The sequence below is a fragment of the Littorina saxatilis genome, linkage group LG9 (genome assembly GCF_037325665.1).
Source record: "Littorina saxatilis isolate snail1 linkage group LG9, US_GU_Lsax_2.0, whole genome shotgun sequence".
Taxonomy (NCBI): domain Eukaryota; kingdom Metazoa; phylum Mollusca; class Gastropoda; order Littorinimorpha; family Littorinidae; genus Littorina; species Littorina saxatilis.
In genome coordinates this window covers 54,858,077-54,881,930 of record NC_090253.1, presented here as the reverse complement: position 1 = coordinate 54,881,930, position 23,854 = coordinate 54,858,077, and the positions used below count along the sequence as shown (strand labels likewise).

At 41.1% G+C, this 23,854-nt stretch overlaps 1 protein-coding gene across 2 annotated transcripts in view; it reads left to right on the top strand.

The window, feature by feature from the left end:
* The window catches only part of LOC138976472 (syntaxin), a 20,597-nt gene extending 5,315 nt beyond the window's left edge, over positions 1–15,282 (top strand). The window contains exons 4-6 of one of the 2 annotated variants that reach the window (XM_070349322.1): positions 5,039–5,176; positions 5,916–6,026; positions 11,920–15,282. In XM_070349322.1, the coding sequence (XP_070205423.1) occupies positions 5,039–5,176; positions 5,916–6,026; positions 11,920–12,000 (330 nt within the window). In that variant the 3' untranslated portion in view covers positions 12,001–15,282. Of the gene's footprint in view, positions 1–5,038; positions 5,177–5,915; positions 6,027–7,681; positions 8,087–11,919 lie in introns of those variants that run through there. The other variant, XM_070349321.1, reaches the window with a different exon arrangement.
* The last annotated feature ends 8,572 nt before the right edge of the window (positions 15,283–23,854 follow it).

The window sequence follows — 23,854 nt, the reverse complement described above, 5'->3', positions numbered from 1 at the left end:
TAAATGGGTTTGTACTCTTTACAAAATAAATGGGTTTGTACTCTTTACAAAATATATGGGTTTGTACTCTTTACAAAATAAATGGGTTTGCACTCTTTACAAAATAAATGGGTTTGTACTCTTTACAAAATAAATGGGTTTGTACTCTTAACAGACCGTGCAGTAATTTATCATCAGCTCCTACAGAGAAACGAATTCACATTTTTCTTCTTTGTGTCAACTATTGACTCTGATGCATTGATTAGTAGAGTGATGAAAGATGTGAGTCTGGATCCTAAGAAATATTGCTTCTTTACTACTTTGGGTGAGCAATGAATTGCATTACTTGCTTCACCTTGAACAAATGGGTTCTTTCTTTTTCTCTGTGGAAAATTTCATACCATTCTATCTTGACTTGGAAAAAGGCCAGGCTTACTTTGTATCCTAGGTTTTCCATCTAAAACGATCACACGCTTTCCACCTTAATTCAGACAGTCACAGATGTGTCTTTCTTCTTCCTCAATTGCTCTTTTTCTTTTTCTTCTTCTTTGTGTGTGTGTGTGTGTGTGTGTGTGTGTGTGTGTGTTTGTGTTTGTGTGTGTGTGTATGTGTGTGTGGTGGTGGTCTTTTCCGTGTTCTTTTAAACCTTTTTGTCTTTTTAGAACCAAAAATTGAGGATCTCCTCAGTTGGCTTACTTTGAAATTGAATCAGTGCAAATATTAGCTTTCACACGAAAAATGGAAAAAAGTAAAAGAACATGAATTTCCCACTCATACACACACTCAGTCCTCTCTCAGGCTTGTTCGAACACTGTAACGGTGTGATAGCTAAATAATTATTCATCCTCAGTTTAAATGCCATGCATCCATACAGACGAGAAATACCTCAGTCGGTAGCGGTGCTGGCTTCAAAACCAGTTGTCGGTATCGGCATGAGTTCAACCTCCACGTTCGGCCAGGGATTATTTCCCAGAGTCAACTTTGTGCAGACTCTCTTCGGTGTCTGAACACCTTCGTGTGCACGCATGCGCACACTAAAGAACCCAAGTTCACAGCGAAAGTCTCAAGGCTTTAAAATACAGCCATGTATGAAAAAGAAGAAAAAATGGGTACAGCCGTACTGTATGGCAGCTCTCTTTTCCCAGAGAGAAAGCAGCCCGAATTTTCATGAGGGTAACCTCACAGGACTAAATGAAATGTTATCCTTATCTTATCCTTATATCAATTCTTTCCTATACCGGCACGGTTGGCCTAGTGGTAAGGCGTCCGCCCCGTGATCGGGAGGTTGTGGGTTCGAACCCTGGCCGGGTCACACCTAAGACTTTAAAATTGGCAATCTAGTGGCTGCTCCGCCTGGCGTCTGGCATTATGGGGTTAGTGCTAGGACTGGTTGGTCCGGTGTCAGAATAATGTGACTGGGTGAGACATGAAGCCTGTGCTGCGACTTCTGTCTTGTGTGTGGCGCACGTTAAATGTCAAAGCAGCACCGCCCTGATATGGCCCTTCGTGGTCGGCTGGGCGTTGAGCAAACAAACAAAAAACCAAATTCTTTCCTATGATACACGCACAGCCGTGTCACTGCCCAGCTTTCACTTGTTTGTTAGAAAATAAAATGAACGCTTTTTTTTTTGCCGGTTTGTAGTATGCAGTCTGCGTTACAAATTTTGGAGAGAAAAATTTTTTTGAAAAGGTTATGGATCATTGGATGCAATAGCTAATTTCATCGTCAGTTAGACTGCCATGCATCCGTACAGTGGAATGTCACACCTTTTCGTGTCAACACAACTCTCACCTGGCTGTCACAAGAAAGCGATGATGAATTATTTGCACGTTTGTGAGCTGCAGCTGGTTTTATTGAACACAGCACAACCCATCTGGACCTACATTTTAGTGACGCCAGCTGGGGCGAGGGTAGACTGAACGCTATACACCCTTTGTGTGTGTGCTGAGTGTGCATAGAACGTAGAGATGTTATCTCCGTTGTATATGTAGTGTTTATGTGTGTGTGTGTATGGATGTGTGTTTTTGTATGTGGGTGTGAATGTGTGTGTATGTGTATGTTTGTGTGCTTCTCATTTGTGTTTGCGTTTGTTTGATTGCACATTGGGTACCCCCCGCGGGTTAGGGGGAAGAATTTACCCGATGCTCCCCAGCATGTCGTAAGAGGCGACTAACGGGTTCTATTTCTCCTTTTACCCTTGTTAAGTGTTTCTTGTATAGAATATAGTCAATGTTTGTAAAGAGTTTAGTCAAGCAGTATGTAAGAAATGTTAAGTGCTTTGTACTGGAAACTAAATTGCATTCTCCCAGTAAGGTCATATATTGTACTACGTTGCAATAGTGCTTTTGTGAACAAGAAACAATTAACAAGTGGCTCTATCCCTTCTCCCCCCCTTTCCCCGTCGCGATATAACCTTCGTGGTTGAAAACGACGTTAAACACCAAATAAAGAAAGACATTGGGTGTGCTTGTCTGTCTGTTTGTCCGACTGCATGTTTGTGTGTATCTGTCTCTAGACTGTCTGTGCTTGTATGTGCATATCTCTTGTTGATTTTGTGTTTTTACACATGCTTCTTGTGTATGTGTATTTGTGTGTGTGTGTGTGTGTGTGTGTGTGCGTGCTTGCGGGCATGCATGTATCTGTGTGTTTGTGTCCCTCTTTACACCCCCGGTATAGGGGTGTGTATAGGTTTCACTCGATGTGTTTGTGTGTTTGTGGCGGTGTTTGTGTTCGCAAGTAGATCTCAAGAATGAACGGACCGATCGTCACCAAACTTGGTGAACAGGTTCTATACATTCCTGAGACGGTCCTTACAAAAATTGGGACCAGTCAAACACACGGTTAGGGAGTTATTGGTGGATTAAAATTATACAAGCACTTATAGACGGACACCCCCGTTGGTCAAAGGGAAATAACCATTCTCACTGCCACCAACTGAGAAGGTTATTTCCCTTTGACGGGGGTGTTTTTCCTATCGGAGGAATTTCTTGTTATTTATTAGAGCATGCATGCCAGTTTCCGCGTGTGTCTGTTTCTGTGTTTTCTTTTACCAACAGCTGGCTTTATATCTGTACAGTCTGAGTTTACATAAGAGTAACAGGGCAAACTTTACTCAGCTGGAAAAACAAAGTTTCCTCAATAGCAATTTGCTTCAAGTGGTTGAAAAAGGAATGACTGCTGCATAGTAATTTATACATAGGAAGTAAAGTTATGGAGGTGTCAAGACTCCACTGACAAATGGGGGTGGTTGTAATGTAAAGTGAGTTGACAGCAGTTGACGTTTTCAAAGTGATGACTAATCAGTATGACCTAGTAGAAGCAGTCATGCGTAAAGTTGTGCATTTGCACAGAAAAAATCACATACACTTACAGGTATACAGTTAATATAAGTCCTCAAAAACTCAAATGCATGTTTTTTTCATATATATGCGTAAAAGTATTCATATCAGTGCATATTTACACATGCTCTTAGACTTGTGCATGTACACACACACTGGCTAACAGACTGACACATTCTCCCACTGACACATACATTTATGCACAAGCATGCGCTTGCACACACATATACACTTACACAGGCACACACATGCATGTACACTGTGTGCGCACACACACATGCACACACACGCAGGCATACGCTCACACTCACCCACACACACACACAGACACACACGGACACACGCACGCACACACACACACACAAATGCACACACACACATGGACACACACACACACATGGACACACACACACACACACACACACACACACACACACACACACACACACAAATGCACACACACAAATGCACACACACACACACACACAAATGCACACACACACAAAAATGCACACACACAAATGCACACACACACACACACACACACACACACAAATGCACACACACACACACACACACACATGGACACACACATACACACACTCACACACACACACAAATGCACACACACACACACACACACACACACACACACACACACACACACACACGCAGCTGCTGATAGAGTCTTTGATGTCTTATCATGTGAAACATTAATAATTTGATTGATTGATCAATCGATTGATGGTTTGAACGCTGAGTTGCCCGACAGTCCGTGTCTTGGTTCATGATTGATTGATTATTTTAGGATGCACCATAAAACAAAAGTAATGTGATCACAAAGGAAAAGTATTGCATACACAAAAACCTCATTTTGAATGAGAATATAACATGTTTTGTTTTGTTTGAAGCTCATCTGTCTGTGTCTTTGTCTGTTTTGCTTTTGCTGTATGTATCCAATTTTAAGGCTCAGATAGCCCCAGATTGCACCAAATTGCACCCTTGAAAAAATAATTTCCGGGGGGGCATGCCCCCGGACCCCTCTAGAAGTCTTGGCGCTTCGCGCCTGTGAAACTTGGCGCTACGCGCCTTCAAATTTTGTTTTCAGTATTGTTTTTTCTTCAGTTTTCATGCCTGATATTGTAGAGGAGAAACCCATGCCTGAGCCCTACATTATTTACCATGTTGGTCTCAGTTTCTTTGTCTTTGTCTTTACGTCTGCGTTTATTGGTCTGTCTATGTTTTTGTTTCGTGTTTGTTTGCTTATGTCTGAATGTCTCAGTGATGAGAAAGAAGGAGACACCCAGGGCTGGACCTAGGGGAGTGTTTTACCTGGCTTCCGGAAGCCCACCCCCTCCCTCCTTGCCTGGCAAATGTAACTTTTATCTCAAGGAGAGACCCAAAATATCTTTTATCTCAAGGAGAGACCCAAAATATCTTTTATCTCAAGGAGAGACCCAAAATATCTTTTATCTCAAGGAGAGACCCAAAATATCTTTTATCTCAAGGAGAGACCCAAAATATCTTTTATCTCAAGGAGAGACCCAAAATACCCCTTTCAAATGCTAAATTTCAACAGAAATTCAACACACCTGACCACCCCCCTGTACCGCTGCCTCATTTCGGAAGCCCTTCCATCTCACACACTAGGTCCATGATTCTGAACCAGATACTAGCTCTTACCTTGTTGATCACAACTTGTCGTCTTGTTCTCTTCCAGATCATCATGGAGACTCAGCAGGCCAAGCAAACGCTGGCCGACATCGAGGCTCGACACAACGACATCATGAAGCTGGAGAACTCTATACGAGAGCTGCACGATATGTTTATGGACATGGCCATGCTCGTTGAAAGTCAGGTGAGAAATATCAAACTTGGGTGGTGGAGGTGGTGGCAGGGGAGGGGGGGGGGGGGTTAGGGTATCGGGGGATACCTTTTCATTTAAAACATTTGTGGCAGTGGGAGGATGCTTTCGTAGTTCCACCTTGTCATGATTAGCTTGGAAGGAGTTATTTCCCTTTGATCAAACTGTGGGGGGGGGGGGGGGGGGGGGGGTGATGGCAGAGGGGGGTGATGGCAGGGGGGGGGGGGGGGTGATGGCAGAGGGGGGTGATGGCAGAGGGGGGATAAAGGAAAATGTTTATGGACATCGCCATGCTCGTTGAAAGTCAGGTGAGAAAGATCAAACTGTGCCATGGAGTTAGGGGGGGGGGGGGGGGGATGGGAGGGTGGGTTCGGGGTGGGGGGGGGGGGGATGGCATCCAATTGTGTCAAAACTGTGAACTCTATACCACTGCGCTGCACGAGATGTTTCTGGACATGGCCATGCTGATTTAAAGTCAGGTAAGAATTAAAGATCAAACTGTGCTGTGTGGTGGGGAGGACCCAATGGTCCACCCTTGTCAGTTTGGCAGGAGTTGTCTCCCTTGGATGAGACTGCACTGTTGTGAATGGTGATCCAGTAGCCCCCCTTTGATCCAGTGGGGCTTCATTTCTAAGTCTTCCGGCAAATTGGAAACTACAAATCTTGGCTCCAGGTTATTCAATTATAGCTTATTGTTCTTGTCTCATCATGGTTCATCATTGGTTGTTTTCAGGGCGAGATGATAGACAGGATAGAATATAACGTAGAAGCAGCAGTGGACTACATTGAAACGGCAAAAATGGATACCAAAAAGGCCGTCAAATACCAGAGCAAGGCAAGGCGGGTAAGTTGAGATTGGCAGTGGAAGTCATTGAAATTTTTCTTGTAATTCAAAGTATGTGTGTGTACGTGTTCGTGTATGTGTATGTGTTGTGCACTGTTTGCGGTTGTCCAGCAGGATTTATGCTTTTTAAAATGCAGGCCAAAATTTATCGTACAGTACAAGGTACATTTAACTGTAAAAAGCATATACATGTATCATCTTAAACGAGTTGGTGAATTAAATTAAGTTGGTTTCTAATCATAGACAGTCGTTCATTTTTAGTCTTTTATGGCTAAAAACCTTTCATTTAACATCACTCAAACATTCGCAAAATGTGTCTTTCACTACAAGATTTTTTTCTTTTCTTCTGCTGGTTAGCTAATGTGTGTCAATGTCGTATTAACATGGCTGACACCTTCATTCAGAAAAGATATTGAAATATTTATATCTTGCACTTCACTGAGACTGTACTTAAAGTATACAGATACCAAATTGTGAAGAATTTAATGATTCACTTTTATGGGCATTATGCATCACCTTTGATTTACCTAATTTACCTTAGCGCAGTGAAACGAAACTGGTGGACAACCATGCAAGCTGAATTTGCACATATGTACTCTCCCTTCTCTTTTTGACTTTTGTAAGTTGTTGTGTCATCCTGTGTGGTTGAATTCCTTTTCTCTCACTGTTGTATGTTTGTATGATTTCTCACTGCGTGTTTGACAAACGTGTGTGTACATTTTGGTATGTCTCACTTCAATGGCAAGTGTTTTGTGTTTGTTGTCACATTGTAATTGTTGTATCGTAAAAAGATATTCCTTTGCAGAGATTTGTCAGATAAAGTTCACACTGATACTGTGATAGTATCCGATTCAATTCTGAGTGTTAAGGTTTCACCAGCTGTCTTAGCTCTCAGTGAAATGGTTTCCATTTTAATTAGTTCTTGGTATAATAGTCTGGGTGTACGTAGTGGTGTTACTTGATGTAGATTTTTAGTTATGTGGTGATTTTACCTGGAGATCAGGGCCTGTGTTGAGTTTTGTTAGTAGTAGGATTTTAATGTGGGTTTTCTTTTATTTGTCTTCTGTGAATCAATTTAATTTTCTTTCTAGAATTGTTTTTCACCACTTCTCAATACATGTACCTATAGTAGAGTACTCTAAACACAGAAATATAATTCTAACACAGGGGCGGACGAGGGGGGGGCACAGGGGGCACGTGCCCCCTCCCCCCCGAAAAAAAAAAAAAAAAAAAAGAAGAAAAAAAAGATTTTTCTATGCTGATTCTATGACCATTTCTAAGTTCAAATGGCACCAGATGGCACCATTTTGCTTCTTTGGGCAAAAATTTTTTCCGGGGGGGCATGCCCCCGGACCCCCCTAGCAAATTCGGGCGCTTCGCGCCCATCACACTCACTTTCGATTCAAAGTGCCCCCCCCCCCCTTACAAAGCAACTGATCCGCCCCTGAAAGGGTTAAAGCGAGAGGTTTCATGCTCTTGTATTTCTGATTTCTTTCTTTTAAAACTGCTGATGTTAGAAAATAGATATAAGATCTTGTGTGTTAACAGTACTCTTCTTCATTTTCCACTTTTACTGTATATTTTCGCACCTTTGAATTTATTTATTTTTTCCGAACTTTTGTTGATGTTGTTTTTTTGGTTTCTTTATGTTTCAGAAAAAGTTTATTATCATTATTTGTATTCTAATTCTGGTGGCGGTTATTGCAATAATCATTGGAGTAGCGGTAGCGGAGTCCACATGAGTCGACACAGACAGACTTGAGACACCAGAGCAAAAATCCCTTCATTTGTTTTTTATACCTGCAGTCTCCTGTTCAATCAGGAGCAGGAACCCATGTTGCCAATTGTGTGTGTGTGTGTGTGTGTGTGTGTGAGTGTGTTTGTGTGTGTGTGAGTGTGTGGTGTGTGTGTGTGTGTGTGTGTATGTTTGTGTGTGTGTGTGTGTGTGTGTGTGTGTGTGTGTGTGTGTGTGTGTGTGCACGCATGTTTACGCGTGCAGACCTGTTTACCCTTACTATTTTGGAGTAATTTATTACTATTTTTTAGGCTTTGGGGGGGGGGGGGGGGGGGGAATACTCCATTTGAGTCCAGACTACGATTTTCAAATGTTCTTCAAATTAGGTTTGTGTTGTTAATGTTGGCGTTTGTAACCACTGGGTTACTAGTTTGGTCATCAGATTACTATTTTTTGACTTGACCATTACTCTTGTCAAGTGTTAGGGGTAAACAGGTCTGCGCTGCACGCACACATGTATGTTCATATACACACTGGAACACACAAGAGAGAGAGAGAGATATGCGAGTATGTGTCCCACAGTGTGTGTACTGACAGTTGTGTAGATAGTAAATGTGTGCAATTTTTAGACAGCACTCTGATGGAGTGTATTGGATTGTCAAAGGTTTGACTGGCTTTGTGGTATTTTCTCATGTTTGTGTTCATTTAAAGCTACTGTCCTTCCCGCATTCACAGTCATGTTCCCCACCACAAACCGGTCAAGATTTTCACATGGAATAAAAGCATCCTTCCACATTGACACATACCTTAAATCAAAAGCATGACTTCACTCTGTTCAGAGTGGACATTTTGTGTTGAATAAATTTTGTAAGTGACATGTCTGCGTAAATATATTCAGCAAAAAAATTCCTTCTTCGCACAGGAAGCTGCCAGGCTGTTTATTTTAGGTATGTGTCAATGTGGAAATATGCTCTTATGATTTGTAAAAGCTGGACAGATTTGCGGTGGTGTTCTTGCATGATAGCAACACACGTGAAGTGCGGTATCTTTAGGTTCGTTCCCCCTTTCCCTTTCATTTGGTCATGACCTTTTTCTGCATTAATTGACACTGGTGTTCATTAGTGTTACCAGAAAGTAGGTAGAAATAAAAGGAGTAGCACTGGAGTAGTTTTTTTATTTGGTATTTAATTTCAGATTCTCAGATCTTTGGGGCTTTTGTTTTCTTTCTCTCCTTGGTATAGTTTACTATTCGAATTTTTCTTTTAGAATTCTGAATACCTTTTCAAGAATTTCCTAATACCCTGAATTCTTGGTTTTATTGATTCAATACTGTTTTGTACTCATTATATTATTACCCCGACGTTCGGCGAGGAATTTATTTCCCAGAGTCAACTTTTTGCAGACTCGCCTCAGTGTCCGAACGCCGCCGTATTTGCATGATAAAGATCCTAAGATCACAGCCAGTCTCAGGGTCTAAAACATGAACACACACATGCACGAAAAAATAAAAAAATTGGATAGCAACGTACTGTATGGCATTTTTGATTTCCCCAGAGAGAAAGCCTGAATGTCCATGAGGGTAACCTGACAGGACGATAGCCTGAATGTCCATGAGGGTAACCTTGGGTGTGCACGTTAAAGATCCCACGATTGACAAAAGGGTCTTTCCTGGCAAAATTGCTTAGGCACAGTTAATAATTGTCTACCTATACCCGTGTGACTTGGAATAATAGGCCGTGAAAGGTAAATATGCGCCGAAATGGCTGCAATTACTGGCCGTATAAAATTTCATCTCACACGGCATCACTGCAGAGCGCCTAGAACTGTACCCACGGAATATGCGCGATATAAGCGTCATTGATTGATTGATTGATTGATAACCTGACAGGACGATAGCCTGAATGTCCATGAGGGTAACCTGACAGGACGATATTATGATAAACTTATCCTTATAAGGGTAGAGCTGAGAAAAATCAAAGAAAATTTATTGTAGATGTTTGCCTAGGTGGAGGCAAAATGGTATGGTGTCTTTGACGTGTTAATACTAATTGTTAACACACATCTCCTTGGAAATGGGCCTTCTTTTCTTGTCTTTTGTATCATTTTCTTCTTCAATATTCTGCGGTTATGGCTGTCACTGTAAGCACCTTCTGTTTTAGTTCAAATTAATTAAAACTGGATGGGTAGGTGCAACAAATATGAGAGAAAAAAACATATTTTAATCAGAATGAATATTTTTTTTTTTTAAACAGTGATTACGTGGGGTGAGAGGGGGGTATAGCTTATAGATTGTCACGGTACCGTCCAAAAAGCTGTAATCCTGTACTTTTACTTATGGATATAAAGTACGTGCTCTGATAGTCAACCCATAGCATGTCACACAGTAGAACCTCAGTTGATAGCAATCATCAGGTTAAATCCATTCAGCTCCAACATTTTACTTCGATAGATTTCCAGCCAATTTTTTGCACTACTCTGGACCTTCGTACGATAACTACGTACCAGCCCCACAAAATCTTAGGTTTGGTCTTCAATTTCTTGTAACTTTTGAAACAGTGGGCCAATTGACCTAGGTCTTTCAAAAAATGTAAGCTAAAGGACGACATTTCCGTATGACAAGTTCATCAAGTCTTCTTCTCGTTCGCTCGACAAGTTCATCAAGTGAAGTCAGGGCTGAGATATTCTGTCGCTTAGTTGCAACATTGAAGCTGTGTGGGTTAAGAACCAGTTGAACTAATCTAGTCTACCCATGGGATCCTAGCTTTGGTCCAGCAAGGGTTCTTCTTCTTCTTCTGCGTTCGTGGGCTGAAACTCCCACGTACACTCGTGTTTTTTGCACGAGTGGAATTTTACGTGTATGACTGTTTTTTACCCCGCCATTTAGGCAGCCATACGCCGTTTTTGGAGGAAGCATGCTGGGTATTTTCGTGTTTCTATAACCCACCGAACTCTGACATGGATTACAGGATCTTTTTCGTGCGCACTTGGTCTTGTGCTTGCGTGTACACACGGGGGTGTTCGGACACCGAGGAGAGTCTGCACACAAAGTTGACTCTGAGAAATAAATCTCTCGCCGAACGTGGGGACGAACTCACGCTGCAGCAAGGGTTAATTTGTTAAGCAGAGGCATCACTGTCGGTGTCTGAATAACTGTGAAAAATGGAAATTTGTAGCTTTAATCTCAGTGCTTGTAAACTATAAAGACAAGTATATATATATCTGCAAAAAGAAACAGGTAGGGGGCTGGGACGTAGTGGGACAGTTAGTAGCTCATCTGGCCTAAAAGAAAATATAAACAAAAAATAAAAAATAAATAAAGGACAAACTATGGGTAGTGCCATACTATGGCAGATCAGTTTCTCGAGAAATAAATGAAACCTCACAGGGTTATGTGAAATGTCTTGACCTTTATCAATAAAGAGTGTGATAATGTCGCTGTACATTATCCACTGGGGATAGCAGTGAACTTTTATTTTCATGGAGGGGAATTCCCCAGTAGAAAAAGTATAGCTTAAATAGAAAGCACAAGACGGGCGCAGTGGCATAGCGGATAAGACATCGGCCTCCTAATCTGAAGGTCGTGACTTCACAACCCAACCGCGGCCGCCTGGTGGGTTAAGGGTGGAGATTTTCTGATCTCCCAGGTCAACTTATGTGCAGACCTGCTAGTGCCTAATTATCCCCCTTCGTGACAGTGTACACGCAAGCACAAGACCAAGTGGGCACAGAAAAGATCTTTTAACTCAAGTCAGAGTTCGGTGGGTTCTAGAAACACGAAAATACCCAATATGCTACCCCGAATGGCGGGGTAAAAACGGTAAAACACATAAAAATCCACTCGTGCAAAAACATGAGTGAACGTTGGACGACGAAGAAGAAGAAGAATATAAAGCACATTTGATACTATCGTTTCAAAGTTAAAACAATTTGAGAATTGGTTCTACTGCGTAACGGCTGTGGCATTCCGTATAAGTTGACAAAACATGAGTGAACGTGGGACGACGAAGAAGAAGAATATAAAGCACATTTGATAATCGTTTCAAAGTTAAAACAATTTGAGAATTGGTTCTACTGTGTAACGGCTGTGGCATTCCGTATAAGTTGACAGGATTAGTGTGACGAGATTCTCAGATGGGTATTCCGTGTTGTTTGTTGCAGAAAAAGATCATGATCATAATTTGCTTGATTGTCCTTGTGGCAATCATTGTGATCATCATCGCTTCCACTGTGCCCTCATGAGCCACACAAGAAAATCAAATACCACCAGGCCACATGCACATCTCAGTGAAAAACCTTTCGCGACCAACCACTCTTGGATCAATTTGACAGTACATTGTACTTTACAGACTTTCAAGACTGGAGATCATGCTCATGTGTCAGATTTCAGCAGATTCAAGAGAACAGTTGAACCTAAAATGATGTTTTGATTTATTTTCTCTGTGCCCTGATGAGCTACAGATAAAAATGAAATACCACCAGACCACACCTCTTTGAGAAAACTTTCTCGACCAATCACTCTTCCGTCAATTTGACATTGTACTTTACAGACTTTCAAGACTGGAGATCATGCTCACGTGTGTCAGATTTTGGCAGATTTAAGAGAACAGTGGAACCTAAAATGATGTTTTTATTTCTTTCTTTTCTTTTTTCTTTACACAAAGCCGGGTTTTTCGGTCTCACGTGCCCCTGATGGCTTTGCCTAAAGCTTATAAACTTTCCCTAAAATGATGTGTGGATTCGTTTTGAAGTGTGATTTGTACGTTTTGCATAACGGAAAGAATATCTGTAATGGAACGTCATTTGGTTCTGGAATCAGGATCATAAAATTATTGTACTCTGAAAAAAAAAAGAGCCCAGGACTTAAGCAACTCTCATGTTAGGGAGAAGGTGACTTTCACTCAATCAGTGCATGCGTTTTGTCTTGGCAAACTGTTTGTATTTCTGTTTTTCTGTTTTATCGCATGTATTAGTCGTAGAGATTGTTTTGTTCTGTGCACAGAAACAAAGATGAGTGAAGAGCTGTGATTTTCTTGTGAATATTGTACATACACTTTGTCAGCTCACAACAGACACATTTACAAGTGGATGTTTTGAGTAAATTTGTCTCAAAGCATAAGTCTTTGTACGCCATTTACCATCCATCACCGTTTAAATCTTCATATGTCTTGAATATTGTGGAAAAAGATTAAACAGTTCAGCCTTGACCATAAAGAAGTGGAGCAGTATTTGTTTTGTATACAGAAAACAGAAAATTGTTCAGCGTATGTATAGTGTGGCTTAATCATCAGGACTTTGAGTAATGGTATGTGTGATATTGCTGCTAGGCAAAATAATGACCTACATTTTTGAATGAGTGTAAAGTATTTGATTATTGTGTTGTTCTTTTTTGTTTTTTGTGTGCATCCCACATGTTTGACCTGATTATTCATGATTGTATTTTGTTCACTCTGTATCATACTTTTGGATGTTTTGATTTTTGTGCGCAGTTGTATTGTTAGAGTTGATTCCTTTTTATTGTATTTGAGAATGTCAGGCCTTTTTTTCAAATAAGTTGTAATTTGATGGATACTTGTGTTTGGTTTCATTGTTGTACATCACTGTAGTTTGATATTTGTACATTTCTCTGTGTGTGTGTGTGTGTGTGTGTGTGTGTGTGTGTGTGTGTGTTGGTATGTCTCTGTGTTTGTCTTCCTTTTTTCTGTTCTCACTTCAGTTAAAAACAGCTGATGTACATACGTGCTGTTTTTCTGACGAGGTCACATCAGCAACACAGATATTAAGTTTGAATGTCTCAAGTAACTTTTTTTTAAAACAAGACCAAGAACAAAATGGTTGAAATATCAAATTTAAATACTGGAACAAAAACTTATCTGATAAAAAAATACTGCATTATCAAATGAATATGTCACTTGAAAGATCTTTGTCAGATACAGTGGGAACCCCCCCTCCCTGTTTTAGACCCTCTTTTCTCAAACTTTCTGTTCATAGCCTTTGCATATTTACCGGACGGGCTCAGTGGCGTGGTGGTAAGACGTCGGCCTCCTAATCGGGAGGTCGTGAGTTCGAATCCCGGTCGCTGCCGCCTGGTGGGTTAAGAGTGGAGATTTTTCCGATCTCCCAGGTCAACTTATGTGCAGACCTGCTAGTGACTTAACCCCCTTCGTGTGTACACGCAAGCACAAGACCAAGTGCGCACGGAAAAGATCCAGTAATCCATGTCAGAGTTCGGTGGGCTATAGAAACACGAAAATACCCAGCATGCCTAACTCAACGAAAGCGGAGTGAAGCTGACTATGCTCTCAGAGTATAGTTTGGGGAACCCAAATGGGCAAACGAGCTCACACGTAACCAGAAAATTCTGGAACGCTGAAGAAGAAGAAGCATATTTACCCCCCCCCCCCCCCCCCCCCCCCATTTTAAGACTCTCTCCTTTGTAAGACCTGATTTCCTCAGATGTTTAGGTCTTAAAAAGGTTGTTCCACTCTATAGAGTTCCATGTGATATGTTTCAAACTACGGGTATAGTAGTCGGGTGCAAAGGTAGCTTACGAGAAACGGATTGTTAAAAGCTGAAGGTAATTTGGTTACATTATGGTAAATACATGTAGATTCACTTGACAAAATTATTAAAGATAACTGACATGCTGCTTTTGGGAGTTATAACATTTGGAAATTACCCGTTTTCTCTATCTGCAAACAGCTTTAAAACACACACACACACACACACACACACACACACACACACACACACACACACACACACACACACACACACACACACACACACACACACACACACACATCATGAACATTTCATAACAACAGCAGTTGGGTTGTTGATAGCCGTGTGTACACGCAAGAACAAGATCAAGTGCGCACGGAAAAGATCCTGTAATCCATGTCAGAGTTCGATGGGTTATAGAAACATGAAAATACCCAGCATGCTTCCCCCGAAATCGGCGTATGGCTGCCTGAATGGCAGGGTAAAAACGGTCATACACGTAAAAACCCACTCATGCAAAAACATGAGTGAACGTGAGAGTTTCAGCCCATGAACAAAGAAGGAGGTTGTTGATAGTGTTTAGGACACTTTAACTTGTACCATACTAGTTTTGTAAATTGTGGTAGGTTCTGTGTCTTTGAGTGTGTATGTGTGTGTGTGTGTGTTTATGCGTGTCTGTGTGTTTGTTCTGTTGACGTTGTATTTTTGGGTGAGCTTTTGCATAAATGTAGCCTTTAGTTAGTGTACACATTGTTGTATTTCAAACCATTGTAATTTATTCACATTTTAATGTTGTTCTCGTGCGTGCACACATACTTGACGTTGAAATATGTAGTCTGTCTCCTTTATGTTAAACCTGTAGTTCACAGCAAGCTTTGCTATTGTACAATCTGTTGTTATTCTTTTTTTCACTTTTACATTCACATTCAGATTGTTTGACCAAATGCTATATTGGTGCAATGTACTCCTAAGGGGAGACTGCATGATGTACGTGGCTTAAGTCTCTGAACGTATGTGATTCTTTTTTTAAAATTTTTATTTTTAACGTATGTGATTCTTGATTTTGTACAGCATAACCTCCTGTAAAATGAACATATACAACATATTGTAAAATAAAAGGGAGGGCACGGACATTTGAAACAATGTGTGAGTCTTAATTGGGATTGAGGCACTATTTTTGTTTTTGACACTTTTTTTCTGACGTGTTTTTTGTTTGTATTTAAAAAAGAATTGTTTAGCCTGATTATTTCCATGCACTACATGTAATTCCCTACTCAAAGCTGAAGAGTAATGATTTTACTAATCAACTCACATTTGAAAGTAGAAGGGCACGTTACACCATACATCGCGATTTCATCTTCGACTCAAGCCTGGATAGTGTCTCTTGATGTGCGTATATGTGTCCCACCTGTCAAACTCTAGTCTCCCACTTGGCGCCCATGCAGACAGGCGCAATGGCCTAGTAAAAAAGACACCACCCTCCCAAGCAGAAGGTCGTGGGTTCGAATCCTGGCCGCGCCTGGTGGATTAAGGGGGGAGATTTTTTCGATCTCCCAGGTCAACTGATGTGCAGACCTGCTAGTGCCTTGTTTCTCCCATTGTGTGTGTACACGCCAGCACAAGATCAAGTGCGCACGGAAAAGATCCTGTACTCCATGTCAGATTTGGTGGGTTATAAAAACGTGAAAATACCAAGCATGCATCCCCCGAAAGCGGTGTGTGGGTGCCTAAATGGCGGGGTAGTAACGGTCACACACGTAAAAGCCGTGGGAGTTTCAGCCCATGAACGAAGAAGAAGTTGGTCGTGCAGAAGCCTGAGTGAAATAGAGCAAGTTCTAGTTTAACTTCAGGCATCATGGCTCTTTTTGGTTGGAAGTGGAAGGTTCAAGATGCACATGCAGTCCGACTCATACCATCTCAGCATTTTCTAGGGGCACCGACTGGGGGACTTAGGTAGCACAGATAGGGGCACCGACTGGGGGACTTAGGTAGCACAGATAGGGGCACCGACTGGGGGACTTAGGTAGCACAGATAGGGGCACCGACTGGGGGACTTAGGTAGCACAGATAGGGGCACCGACTGGGGGACTTAGGTAGCACAGATAGGGGCACCGACTGGGGGACTTGGGTAGCACAGATAGGGGCACCGACTGGGGGACTTGGGTAGCACAGATAGGGGCACCGACTGGGGGACTTGGGTAGCACAGATAGGGGCACCGATTGGGGGACTTGGGTAGCACAGATAGGGGCACCGACTGGGGGACTTGGGTAGCACAGATAGGGGCACCGACTGGGGGACTTGGGTAGCACAGATAGGGGCACCGATTGGGGGACTTAGGTAGCACAGATAGAAGCACCGACTGGGGGACTTGGGTAGCACAGATAGAAGCCAATACGTCAAGGGTCACTATTCAGACTAGTCACAGATACACATTAAGGGCTGTAGGGTTTGCCCTTTTCGTTTCAAACGCTCGTGGATTAGGATGAATCAATTCCTTTCAGCTTTGACAGTCCAGCCCACTGAATGAATTGACGGCTAAAAATATTTTACAAGCAAAAATCGCTTAAGAAAGAAAAACTATTCTACATGGAAATTAAGTGTGCCCCCAATCCCTCTCTGTCCCAATCCCTAATTTACTGGGGGTTTCTCAGCTGGGCCTGAAAGCTGATATATTATATGATCATCTAATGCTTGATGTGTCGGTGTCATCTTTTCCCTTCATGTCTTGCAAACGTCAAGATAATGTGCAATATGATTTCTTAGACTCCTACTCAATGTCTGCACAGTCACTGTCAGTTTGTGTGATTTGATTATTGTCATTCTTTGCGATTTCCTCAAGGACAATTAATTCGTGTGTGTTTTCTTTATATGCTTTTCTTGGAGAACCAATTTGGCCAAAATCCTGGAATGCTGCAATGTTGTCACAAATAGTATTTTACACCGTAGGATGTGTCTGTTGCATAGATTACATGTGTGCAAGTACTGTATTGGAGACAAGATAGAATCCATGGAAATCAAATTATTTTTAACTTTTACTCTGTAAGACTAGTTTTCTAAACGTACAGTGGTACAGTGATACCCCCCGCGGGTTAGGGGGAATCATTTACCCGATGCTCCCCAGCATGTCGTAAGAGGCGACTAACGGATTCTGTTATGTGTTTCTTGTATAGAATATAGTCAATGTTTGTAAAGATTTTAGTCAAGCAGTATGTAAGAAATGTTAAGTCCTTTGTACTGAAAACTTGCATTCTCCCAGTAAGGTAATACATTGTACTACGACTTGCAAGCCCCTGGAGCAATTTTTTTATTAATGCTTTTGTGAACAAGAAACAATTAACAAGTGGCTCTATCCCCTCTCCCCCCCTTTCCCCGTCGCGATATAACCTTCGTGGTTGAAAACGACGTTAAACACCAAAGAAAGTGGTACAGTGATAAAAGGTAACCCTTGGAACCAGCCAAAAGTGTCCCTACATCGCAGGTGGCCTGTCATAACAGGTACATTTTTGGTAAAGTAAACTAAGGGACAACAGAAGATGTCCTTTCTTGGGAGGTGTCCTGTGATCAGAGGGTCTTCACATGATAGGTACCACTGTATAGCACACTAATTGCGCATCCTTACCGGCAAAACTGCTTGCAGTGGTGTGTGTGAACTGTTCAGTAAAAGCCTCATAAGTATTTAAAAAAAATAAAAATTAAAAATTAAAAAAATTTTCAGCATGAGTCCCATCAATTGGCTCCAGGCGCTTTACAGTTGCATTCTAAGAACAAACCAGCACAAATCCAACGAGCATACTTAGCATACTAAGAATACAAATAACAGATAAAACAACAACAACCAAAACACTAAGCAAACTGGTCACTGGTGTTAATAGCAGTTGATGCCTTGATGGGGCGATGTGAGATCACACCGGCACAAGGAACTGGTGTTAATAGCAGTTGATGCCTTGATGGGGCGATGTGAGATCACACCACCACTTCCAATTTGTGGTTTTCATGTCCACTTCCAATTTGTGGTTTTCATGTCCACTTCCAATTTGTGGTTTTCATGTCCCACTGTGGGTTTCGAGTTTTGCAGATGTACAGTGCACACATGTAAATAAAACTGGCCAAAACAAACTGCCTGCTTCGATCAGCTATCAAACCAATCATCTGAGGATAATTAACATTCCAGAGTTAAAGTCGCCAAAAGAAGCTCATTGTTTTGGTGGTGATTTGGTAGAATGTTGTCTTCCCTATTGTAATGTAATTAAACACTTCCCTCATTTTTTATGATTACGTGTTGATCATTTTTTGTTCATTTATTTGCATTTATGATTCTCAAGTTCTGTTGATTTATCCAGAATGTTTGCTTTCGTGTTTTTAAATGTTTGATGATCAGTTTCGTTGTTATACATGTTTGAATGTACAATGATTTTATTGTATTGCATGTTTTTGTAGGTTAATGTTTGTAGTTTCTTCTTAAATGTGAGCAATAAAAACAGAGCTTTAAACCTTTTTTTTTATATATATATTTTTTTTAGCAAATCAATACAGACATTGTTAAGGTAACACAAATCTTCATTTCTTTGGCGCAATGAATTAAAGGTTCAAACAGTTTTACCGATTTAATTTAAATTAACTTCAAAGCAAAGAGAAGTATTATTAATTCTCAGCTTTCAGACTTCTCCACTGAATTTGAATTTTTTGAGCAAACAAACAAATCATGAACTTTTTAAATCCTTATTTGTTCATGTGTTTCTCAAATTTGAAATTATTATTTGTTCATGCATTTCTCAAAAAATAATGTTCATAGTACTAATCTTTTTGTGACCAAAACAATGTTCTTATTGATAAATTGGAAAGACACTTGCCGTGTTTCAATTTGAGGATAAAGAAAATGATCGTAAGCACAGGGTGGATCGAGACAGCATGTTACAGAATATAAGGAAGTAGCAAGGCAGGTTAACTTTTAATAACAAAACAAATTTACAAAATCGGTTTAAACTTCACAGCGCACGTTGTTCTGAGACTTCGTAGTACATGTAGCTGTTGAACATTGAGATACATTTTAACATTAGGAATATCCTCGTCTAACAAACAGTAACAAATAATTTAATTAGATTTAAACTTAGACAATTTGCTATTAAAATGACTCCATATTTTTATATATATACAGATTTCAAAGATTTGTCATTCCAGTTCTCTGTGCCATCCCCGACTTCCCAAATACCTAATTTCCCCATGCAACAATTAAATACCTTTTCCCAAGCAACAATTAATTCTCAGGATAAGCTCAAATAAAAAGTGCCTGGTCAATGACTTTGTTTCTTGTATGATTTAATTGCCTCTTCCCCTCTGTCTCAATTGTGATATGTAATTAATTCCCAAGAAAATGTATAATTATGCACATGTGCAGTACACTCTTTGAGTTACCTGTTCAAAAATGTTTTCTTCTACAATACATAACCTCAATAACCCTCATGGTGTTGATAGCTTATGACGAAATGTCTTGTTTGATTTCAATTCAACAACTGTTTTACAGTGCAGACATTTCTGAGAACAGATTTTTTTGTTTAGATAACTCTGTCAGGGGTTTTAACTGCTGTGGAAGAGTTGTACCCCTTGGTGGTGAGGCAAGATGCAGATGCACAGAGAACTATGCTCCAGTGTGCACGTTTTCAAAATACAGTGGAACCCCCCTTTTAAGACCTCCAACAATCTGAGAAATTCAGGTCTTAAAAAGGAGGGAGTCTTAAAATGGGTGAAATTTACACAGGTTATGAAAATGCAAGGTCTTAAAAAGAAAATCACTGGCACGGTTGGCCTAGTGGTAAGGCGTCCGCCCCGTGATCGGGAGGTCGTGGGCTCGAACCCCGGTGATCAGGAGGTCGTGGGTTCGAACCCCGGCCGGGTCATACCTAAGACTTTAAAATTGGCAATCTAGTGGCTGCTCCGCCTGGCGTCTGGCATTATGGGGTTAGTGCTAGGACTGGTTGGTCTGGTGTCAGAATAATGTGACTGGGTGAGACATGAAGCCTGTGCTGCGACTTCTGTCTTGTGTGTGGCGCACGTTATATGTCAAAGCAGCACCGCCCTGATATGGCCCTTCGTGGTCGGCTGGGCGTTAAAAAAAAGAAGAAAAAAAAAGAAAACGTCTTTAATTTGGGGGTCTTGAAGGGGAGGTTCCACTGTAATACAGTGCATCCTGTTCACTCCATGTTGGTCTATTGTTGCCAAACTGGTGTCTGTCAATTTCATTTTGTGGAAATACTTAGGTCCAAAGGTCCATACTATAGTTTGTATGTATATACATGTATATATATTTGTAGGTAATCGCCCTCGATTCCTCATTCTGTTTATGTCTCGTGTACATTATGTTGTGTAGTCTTTATACTTAATTGTAGATGTAGTTTTATAGTCAGTTTTAAATGGTCTTCCATCCATTATTTGTCACCCTTTGCACCTCTGTGTTTATCGTGATTCTTGGTAGTCTGTATTTTTTGTATGGGCATTTGTAGATAATTCTTGTGATTTAACTCTTCTTCAAGAAGACACTGTCAAAATGCATTCCCTTTCTGATTATGCAAAGTGAAGTTCTGATGATAATCAGTAAAGCTGATAAGTCTTTTGTGTTGTTGTAAGCCTTTTCTGTTGTTTGTGCATGCATGTGAGTGTTGTTCTCTTGAGTTATTGCTCTGAATTGTGTGTGTGTGTTTGTGTGTGTGTGTGTGTGTGTGTGTGTGTGTGTGTGTGTGTGTGTGTACGTGTGTGTGTGTGTGTATGTGTGTGTGTGTGTGTGTGTGTGTGTGTGGAAAAGGGAAGCGCAGATGATAAATAGAATGTTTGATTGAGGCTCTGGTAACATATATGCCTTGTGTCACCACATGCATTTGTACACATGTGCATACTTACACGCAGACACATGCACATGTGTACACACACACACTCTCCTTCACACATTTACACACAGACTGTCTGTCTGTCTTTGACACACACACTCTCACACACACGCTCACACTCATCTACACACAAACGCACACACACTTTTTTCGTAACCAAAGGTGGTGTGAACAAATGATACCAGGAATCATCTGTGGCTGTCTTCAGGTTGATCTCCCTTCAAGGTAGGAACGTTCCGGATGCTTTCTGGTGGAGGATCGTATATCAACATAGTTCATATTTCACTGTTAATATTATTGTAAGCAGCTGTCCAACAATTGATGACCGACTTACAAGCAGCTATAGCATATGGTAATGGTCTTACTAGAACTGGGGACGGGTACTCATGCTTTAAACCTAAAAGACTTCAAACATTTCTTCTTTGAAAGGAAAACTAAGAAATTCAGACAAAATTCATAAAGCAGAGGAAATAGTTCTCAAAGAGAGAGGAACAAAATTGAAATAAAAACAACAACAAAAAAACATGCAAAAACATGGCTTTCTTGGAGTTCTGGTTCTTTTGCCTTTGAGGAAATCTCAGATTGAAACATTTTTGGCATCATCGGGGGGGTTAGATAGATACTCCCAAGTTCCCTTTGTTATTCTCTTAGAATTCATTTCTATCTTTCAGCAAAATGTCATTCCATGTGTCGATTTAATTTTGAAACTGCAAAAAAATAGGGCTTTTTTGTCTTCAGGATTCTCAGGCTGTTCAACGTCTTCGTGCTATATATCAATTGACAGTTGAAGGCTTTGAACTGTGCATTAAGAATTTATAAAACTAACACAAGCCTGCGCCAAGAAAGGAGGGGGAGCATGGAGTTGAAAGACTGGGATGACGGGCGCAGTGGCGGGGTGGTAAGACGTCGGCCTCCTAATCGGGAGGTTGAGAGTTTGAATCCCGGTCGCTGTCGCCTGGTGGGTTAAGAGTGGAGATTTTTCCGATCTCCCAGGTCAACTTATGTGCAGACCTGCTAGTCACTTAACCCCCTTCGTGTGTACACGCAAGCACAAGACCAAGTGAGCACGGAAAAGATCCTGTCATCCATGTCAGAGTTCGGTGGGTTATAGAAACAAATAACAGATAAAACAACAACAAAAAACATGAAAATACCCAGCATGCCTCCCCCGAAATCAGCGTATGCTGCCTGAATGGCGGGGTAAAAACGGTCATATACGTAAAACTCCACTCGTGCTAAAAACATGAGTGAACGTGGGAGTTTCAGCCCATGAACGAAGAAGAAGAAGAAAGAGTGGGATGGAAAAAAAAAGAGAAAAGGAAAAAAGAAAGGGAAACAGAAGACAAATCTGTGTGCTTCTTTTAAGGGTGGACTGGTAAAACATCCTTCTTATCAAATTGTTTTGGATTTTTGTCAATTAACTGAATATTTGTTGCCTTTTTTTTTGACAGTTGATGTTTTAAGTTGTTTCACGTGTGCTTTCTTTGGATTTCTGTTGTAATTTCGTGAAGACTGTAATTGTATGTAGATTAGAAGGAAGTCATTTTCTGGTGTATTCACTTTGACCATTGACTGTTGTAAACTTAATTTGCAGCATTTCTTTCAGACAAACAGAATTTTATGCTAGTCTGCACTAGAAACTTGAACCTGCAGCTAAAGATATTTAACTCAGATTAAACAATGAAGCATATTTTTGTTATCAGCTAATCAATGACACTTTAATTTTAATACAGATTTCCTTGTATGCATGACAGGTTTGAGAGCAAATTATTTCAGTGAATTAACACATGCCATTCTTTTGCTCTTTTTGTCTTTTGCAGAAGAAGATCATGATTCTGATCTGCTTAGCTGTTCTCATCATCATCCTCTGCGGTGTGCTGGGCGGCGTTTTTGGGTAGCCTCCCTTTAACCACCACCCACTCCCCCCCACCCCCCACCTCCCCTCTCCCATACCCCCAATCTTCCCTCGTTCCCCCATCTCATGTGGTACTACGTAGATACGTGCACACTACTGGCTATATGCATACACCCCTCCCCTGTTTCCTGTGTCCTCGCACTGCCATCCCGATGCAATGAGGCGTTATTACAACGACGACCACCGACTTGACTGACAGCATTGAGCGGCCTGTCTGACCTTGGTGGAGTACGGTGCATGACCTTGGTTGATGACCAAGTTTGACCTTGATGGATGACCTTGGTGGATGACCAAGCTTGACCTTGATGGATGACCTTGGTGGACTATCCACTTTGACCTTGCAGAGTGTGACTGGCATGAGATGGAGTACAGAATGCTGAATGTAGTTGGACTGTGGCATTGTGGGATATTTCAAGTACATGTATAACCCTGACGGAATATTGAGTAATGACCTTGGTGGAGGACACTGGATGACCTTATCAGCGTGTTATTATTTGAACTTGGTGGAGACTACAACATCTGACCTGCATGAAATACAGAACATGACCTTGGTGAATACTGTGTGCGACCTTGGCAGTATACCGTGTTTGACCTTGGTTGGACTACCATGTGTGTGACCTTGGCAGAAAGGTGTGTATGACCATGGTGGAATATACCTTGGTGGAATAACGTAAACTGTACCCCAGTAGGATTACACCGTGGACGAATACTTTGGTTTTTTTCTGATCGTCCATCCATTTCACTGCTGTTGATATTATTACTTATTAAATGATTTTTGTGCAGACTGTTTGACAACAG